Here is a 7,671-nt window from a genome sequence, read left to right as displayed (position 1 = left end):
ACATAATAATGGAACGGAGAGAGACGCATAAATCGCACGAACTTCTGCTGATATTTTTCATTATATTTCAAAAACTAAGGATTTAGGAAATCGTATGTGTACGTCGTCAGTACACAGGATAAGGAATAGGGAAATAAATGACAAGAATGTTACTGGCGGAAAATGGTATAATTCTAAACAATAATTATAATAGTAATATAATAATTATAATAGTAACAAGTATAATAATAATAATAATAATAATAACAATGACAATAATAGTAATAGTAGTTGTAAAAAAAAAAATAATAATTTAATCGGAATAATGATAATACTAAATAATAATAGTTCCTGAAATCAAAGAAATCATATTTGTATATTATCTTTCATTATTACATATTAGACATATATTATCGTCGTACTCACTTCTAACGGCTATTGCCTCTGGTTAGGTTGGCGGCATACGCCATATGCAAGCTGCACTGTGTCCCGTGCCAAGGATATTCGGAATATATCCGCACGGGCAACCAGCTTGGCTGTCCAAGCCGCGGCCGCGACCGCGACCACGACCACGACCGCGACGCTCCCTTTCTTCACGCAGCTGTCTATTCATTTCCCTGCGGCATTGGCGAATCATCCGCTGCTCTATACTTCTCAGTGACTGGAAAAATAAATATTACGTTATTATGTATAAACAATGAATAGTAGAAATAACGTACAAACAGGAACGTAAGAAAAAGATTTACGCTTTCTTGCTGGAAATGCTGCAACTGCAGCGGCACCACCGGTTGCTGCGGAGGCAATATTTCATCTACAGGACGCGACAGTTGCAGCAGCTGGTTTTGTTGCTGCTGCTGGAGCAACTGCTGGTGTTGGTACAGTAAAACTTGGATATATGCAACAAACATTGGGACCCAGGCGTTGCATATATCCAGTCGAGGTGTCGAATCTCGGGTTACACGCGACGAGCAGCCAAGCGTGAACGTAGAAAAGGACAGACAGTGGTGGAAAGAGAGAGGTCCGATGATCAAAGGAAAGAGCCGAAACGTATCGGTGTGACTAATACTAATTCAACTATAAAACTTTTTTATTTTTGACTTTTTTTTACTGAAACTTTTACTAACGCATTGGTGAAATTTTTCTGATTAAAGTGATACCAAACACGATATAGTTTGAATTATAATTACTTGCTAAAATTGATGTTAAAAGTTGGCGAAAAGCAAAGGAGGATTGGAAATGAAAACCGGTTGCGGCGTCGACTCGGGTTTCAAACGTTGCATATATCCAAGCGAGGTGTCGATTCTGGGCATTTAAACGTTGCATATATCCAAGCGAGGTGTCGATTCTGGGCATTTAAACGTTGCAAATATCCAAGCGAGGTGTCGATTCTGGGCATTTAATGTTGCATATATCCAAGCGAGGTGTCGATTTTGCGTCCGTACAAATCGTTTGTACCGTGCCGCGTTACCTATTCTACGTTCGTACACAACATGCGACGTGTTGCATGTTGCATGTTGCGTGTTTCATGTATCTTTGGTGTACGGCCTGCCTTATACATATGTAGCCAAATCATATCGTGTTTGGTACCATTTTAATCAGAAAAATCTCACCAATGCGTTAGTAAAATTTTCATTAAGGAAAAGTTAAAAATAAAAAAGTTTTATCGTTCAATTAGTATTAGTCACACCGATATTACAGTCGGATCATATTACACGGTTTCCTCGCCGAGCGGCTCGGTCCGGCTTAGGGGGATCCCCCCAAGTGGAGGGGATAGCGATGTTGCATATATCCAGACAAACTTCTGTTGCATATATCCAAGTTTTACTGTACTGCTGTTGCTGCTGTTGGTGTACCTGTCGCTGTTTCTGCTGCTGGAGCAGCTGTTGGTCTGGATGTTGCTGTTGATCTTGCAATTGCTGCTGGTCTTGCAGTTGCTGCTGCTGCTGCGGCAGTTGCTGGAGCAGCTGTTGCATCTGCATCTGCAGCATCTGCACCTGCGACCGCAGCTCTTTGATCTCCCGCGAGTGCTGCTGCTGAAGTTGCTGCTGCAGTCGCAACAGCGGGGTCCGGTGAGGTCTCTGATTTTGCTGCAAGTGCAGATGCTGCATTTGTTGTTGCAACTGGGACAACGGCACCAGCTGCGGTGGTTGCTGCAGACGCAGCGATATCTGAGGCTGTTCAGCAACGTTATATTGCAGTTGTGGCTGCTGCAGCTGCTGCGGCGGAAGTCCCAGTTGCAATTCCGGCTGGGGCTGGAGTTGCAACTGCGGCTCCAGTTTTTGTTGCAACTCCGGTTCCATTTCCTGTTGGGGGAGTGCTTGCAACAGCGCCTGAGGTTGCTGTTGCACTTTTGCAGATGTTCCCTTGGTATCTTCTAAAAGAAAATTGAAAAACATGGATAATATGTGCTGCAGAGAAATTTGAAATGTATTTATCCAGAAATTTACGAATACTCATTGACAATTACATGTATTGAACTGTATTGAATTACAAAATACGAATAAACCAGTTCACAGAAAAGCAATGTATGATGGAAAAATATTCCGGAAGACATAAATTTTCTCCACATAAATTACCGCAGAAATATATAAGGGGTTACAAAATTATTCGCTCACCATTTTAAACAGAATAGCTCGTTTAAAATTGGACAAAATAACGTGAGGTTCCTGGAGAAACTATACAAATTAGTTTACTAACATATGTGTTTTTATCGTTTTAAAAAATTACAATTTAGCGAAATCGGGAAAAAAATAGTAAAGGACAATTTTTTAACTTTTTTATCTGAGCTTGCAATGAAAATATGACATTTGTAAATGTAAGTATGTTATGTGTACATATACTAAAAATATCATCGAGATCGGTCAATGCACTTACAAGTTACAAATAATTTCAATTTCCGAAAATCGCGACTTTTCATCTATACATCTCTGTATACAGTAAAATCTGGATATATGTAACAGGAATTGGAACCCAAACATTGCACCAAATATCCAAGCGAGGTGGCGATTCTGCGTCCGTACACATCGTGTATATGCAGCCGAGTGGTCGATTGTATGTTGTTTATTCTATTATTGTTCTTTATTTATTCTATTGTTTATTATTCTATTATTATTGTTAGCTTGTAAATTATTCAATACAATTCTGTCCAAGTAATTTTAATTACTTGTAACTTCTAAGTGCATTGACCGATCTCGATGAAATTTTCACCACACACATAACTCATTTCAATCTATGAAAGGCATATTTTAAATTTTAATTATGCGCCCACATAAAAAAGTTGAAAAATTACCCTTCACTATTTTTTCTCACGGTTTCAACAAATTGTTATTTTGTAAGACCACAAAAGCATATATCTTACTAAATTAATTTGTATGGCTTATCGAGAAACCTCACGTCATTTGGTTCAATTTTGTGACCCACTGTATATGAGACAAAGCAAAATTTGAAACAAATATTTTTATTACAAATGTTCACGGAATGTAATTGTCAATGACACTCGGGAAATAAAGATGAAAAGAAACACTTACTGCGACTTTGCGAATTCATTTTTTTTCTTAGATGATCACTACTTCGTAGTACGTTTCGAACTGCCGCTGGCAGGGAAATTGGAAAACGCCACAGCGTTGGCGTTTCGTTTTTGTTTCACTTGCGTAGCGTGGTGGGGGAAAGGCCCGCGTTGCCATCTACTACTTCTTTCTTAGACGTAGAAGACGTATTGAAAAATTGAATTTGTATCAATATTTGTGCAAAATATCAGCACAAATGGCAAATAAAAAACGTACAAATCAGACTTTTCCGGGTAGAAGAAGGCTCTCCCTCAAAAGATCTTATAGAAAACTGTAAGTGCTTACAAAATACATTTCAGTAATTTGTGTGCAAATATTTACAAATATTTCTAACCTCATCCACTTTACTTTGCAGGCGACAGAAACAATGGCAATCGTTGGCATCGACGAGAGAAAAATTCTCTCCCTGGAAAAGCTTCTATACCAAAATATTATAATAAACATCCTTCATTTATCCCAAAGGATCCTAAAGATGTGGGGCGCATCTCATCAGAAAACGCCCTTCGCGAAAATAATGATGTGGGACGCATCTTATCAGAAAACATCCTTCGCGAAAATAACGATGTGGGACGCATCTCATCAGAAAACGCCCTTCCCGAAAATAATGATGTCGGACGCATCTTATCACAAAGCGCCCTTCGCAAAAACGATGAAACTGTCGTACAATGCGAATGTACAAGTGAGAGATCCACTGTACAAAACGTCCTGGACAATAGCAACAACAATCTAGTTGTAGACGTCGGACACGTAGATGTGGGACGTATTTCGGAAAATGTGCCAGAAGGCCGCCGCATTGTTGACGTTCAGTTCTTTTGGAATGAAATACATAGAACGTTCGACAATCATGCGCGAGGTATTGAATGTCATTTTCGCGATTGGAAAATGATCGGTAGTCGCCAGCATGGGTGTCTCACACAGTTTTTCTTCAAGTGCCAAATGTGCAATTACGAAGATACTGTTTGGTCGGAACCTATGCATTCAGATATAATGAATGTAAATGAGGCCATGACGACCGCGACTGTTACTGTCGGAATCGGCTATGCACAACTAGAAGAATTATGCGCCACCTTGAATATGCCCTGCATGGCTGAAACGACGTACCTGAGGTACCGTGAAAAACTTGTAGATGAATTTATGAAAAGCGCAACGCATACCATGCAGGCAGCAGGGGAAGACGAAAGACGATTAGCTTTTGAAAACAATGAAGTCGTCGACGGTATCCCATACATAACTGTCATAGCGGATGGTAGCTGGATGAACAGATCGTATGGTACGAATTATAATTCACTTTCCGGTGTTGGTGCCATTGTAGGTTTCCGCACAGGAAAAGTTCTGTTTATCGGCGTACGCAATAAATACTGCACAATATGTGATATAGCGGAACGAAAAGCTACATCCCCAAAACATCATAAATGTTATAAAAACTATGATCGTTATGCCAGTTCTAGTAGCATGGAAAGTGATGCTATTGCTGAAGGTTTCAAATGCAGCATTGAAATACATGGCTTGATATATAGAACGGTTGTTGCCGATGGTGATAGCAACGTCTATCATACTATTGTGAATAACAGACCTTACCGAGAGCAAAAAGTAACCGTTAGAAAAATTGAGTGTACTAATCACTTACTTTGTAATTTATGTAAAAAGTTGAGACACGTTGCGGAGAAAACGCAAACGAAGGGTCACAGAGATCGTGGTTTTGTTGCGCACCGAAATATCGTTAAAAAAAATATTTTAAATATTCGTAGAGCTGTCGTTTTAACAGTCAATGCGCGAAAACAAGAAAAAGGGCCTCAGCATATCAAAGCTAGAGAACTTCATAAGGACATTTTAAGTATTCCTAGCCATATATTTGGTGAGCACAAGGAGTGCAATAGCCGCAGCCATATGTGTATGCGGGACGAAAACAGAGCAGAGAAAAATTACGTTCCATCTTTGAAATTATATGGTCCGTACAGCGAAGTTGAAAAAGCCATACGATTCCTCAGCTGCTATTCGGATAGTTTGTTAATGAATGTTACAAACAATCCCGCAGAAACATTTAATTCAATTATCTGCAAAGAGATTGGTGGAAAACGTATTAATTTTGGTGCAAGAGGTTCCTACAATGCTAGAGTTGCAGGAGCTGTTACGCAATACAATACGCAACAAGTACTTACAAAAATGCATAAGAACATGTGTAAAACCGTTCCAACACTAGTAAAGAGATTGGAGGAACGGCGACAGAAAAAAGTTGCAAAAACGAAAGAATTTCGAATGACCTACGGCAAGAGAAGGAAATTTAAACCAATGCAAGGAACGGATAAATATTATGGTCCAAACTCGCAAAGACCAAATCTTCCGAGTGATATGCTGCTTCAACTTCGCAAGGAACATTTTGAAAAACTTGCTGACAATGCAAAAAATCGTAAAATAATAGAAACGAACACAAGAAAGCAAAACGATTCAGATTTATGGAGAGCTTTAAAGGAGGAAATGCTAACTGCTTCGAATTTTGGAGCAGTGTGTCGCATGAGACAAACAACGTCCTGCACAACAATGGTAAAAAACATTTTATATCCTCCATCTGTCGATACTGCTGCTATGAAATATGGCCGCGATAAAGAACACATTGCAAGAAAAGACGTTGCGAACGCAATGAAAACAAGGATTCGAACTTGTGAATTGTTCATTGATCGCGATATTCCATACTTGGGTGCCTCTCCTGATGGACTTATCGACGATGACGGTTTACTGGAACTGAAATGCCCACAATCTGCTGAAAATTTGACAGCGATAGACGCAATAGAAACAATACGTCACTTACGAAACATCTTCGATAAGAGAGATATACAAGAAATGAATAGCAAGCACCAGTATTTCTACCAAGTACAAGGTCAGTTACATATAACGGAACGGAAGTACTGTATTTTCGCTATCTGGACACCTAAAAGCATACATATGATCCGCGTAAATAGGGATGACGCATTTTGGACAAATCATATGGAAGCTTTCCTAAGGCGTTTCTATGAAGAATGCATGCTTCCGGAAATATTGGACAGCCGCCACAATAGACACATGCCTATTAGAAATCCAGAATACATACTACGGGCAAAAGAAGACGCATCTATTCAAAAATCAAGCAGAAAAATCACAAAAAAGCATGCATATGAAACCATGACACAGAACAGTGTTGAAGCATCAAACAGCGACTGTGTCATTGTCAGTCATTTAGTCCAGGAATAAAACTGCACAGATGATGCTGTACGATACTATATATTAGAGACTGCTGTTTGTTCCGTAACTGACGTAAAGAAAAATGTACTACCTGTGCAAAGTAAATTAAACGATGAATCGTTAGATCGATTTTTACGTGTCGTCAGAGAAACTACCCCTTTTGAAACGCAAAGTGTCCTATACTTACAGTTTACAAAATGTATCAATCCCTGCCGTAGTGACAAAAGCGTACAAATAATTGGAGGCAACTGTTCTGATCACTGGCGAAGTATCTATTTCAACAGCCGCAAACTCCATGTATACGATAGTTTACCTGGCAGTGGATATGAGAAGCTCGTGGAGGAAGAGAAAAAATATATTGCGTTACGATTTCCTCATATTCGCAAAAAGGATATACTTTTTGAAAGAGTTCAGACGCAACCGGATTATTACAGTTGTGGTGTATACGCGGCGGCATACATCACTACTATAGTTTTGGGTAGAAACCCTTGCTTAGAAAACTATTCCCATGACATACAGCGGCTCAGATGTCACTTCGTAAATATTATTGAAAATAATAGACTGTCGCCGTTCCCGATAAAATAAGATAGTAATAAGATAGTACAGGGGAAGAGGTTTTAGTGGGTAGTATATCACCCCTTCTGGGTGGTATGAGTCCCACACTGCTCGAGCTTTCCCTTAGCCGAGTGCGAAAGGGAATGCCTTGGGCGTACGTAAACGTATTTCCTCTTCCATAAAAAAAAAAAAAAATAAAAAAAATCAGGCTTATTAGCGAGGTCGTCAAGGCTATGTGAATTATTTGAATGTACGCAAGACATATTTTCAATTTTCATTGTAGACTCACATAAAAACGGTGAAAAATTACCCTCCGTTATTTTTTCCCACGATTCCGACAAACTATAATTTTTTT

General features: G+C 39.3%; 1 protein-coding gene across 1 annotated transcript; it reads right to left on the bottom strand.

Moving 5' to 3' along the window:
* Positions 1-427: 427 nt before the first annotated feature.
* Positions 428-3,525, bottom strand: LOC123988539 (putative uncharacterized protein DDB_G0271606). The gene is made up of 4 exons (XM_046288980.1): positions 3,507-3,525; positions 1,805-2,353; positions 726-865; positions 428-640 (listed from the first exon to the last, which is right to left on the bottom strand). Exons 1-4 carry the CDS (start codon positions 3,523-3,525, stop codon positions 428-430), a joined length of 921 nt encoding a protein of 306 aa, XP_046144936.1.
* Between the last annotated feature and the right edge of the window lie 4,146 nt (positions 3,526-7,671).

This window comes from Osmia bicornis, chromosome 15 (genome assembly GCF_907164935.1).
Source record: "Osmia bicornis bicornis chromosome 15, iOsmBic2.1, whole genome shotgun sequence".
NCBI classification, from domain to species: Eukaryota; Metazoa; Arthropoda; class Insecta; order Hymenoptera; family Megachilidae; genus Osmia; species Osmia bicornis.
The sequence above is the reverse complement of the archived record's forward strand: the minus strand, read 5'-3'. Positions and strand labels throughout refer to the sequence as shown.

Coding starts and splice junctions, on each gene's coding strand:
- LOC123988539 (XM_046288980.1), bottom strand. Junction 866..1,804: donor ACAGCAGCAACAGCAGTACA/GTAAAACTTGGA, acceptor CATATATCCAAG/TTTTACTGTACCAACACCAG. Junction 641..725: donor AGCATTTCCAGCAAGAAAGC/GTAAATCTTTTT, acceptor TTATTTTTCCAG/TCACTGAGAAGTATAGAGCA.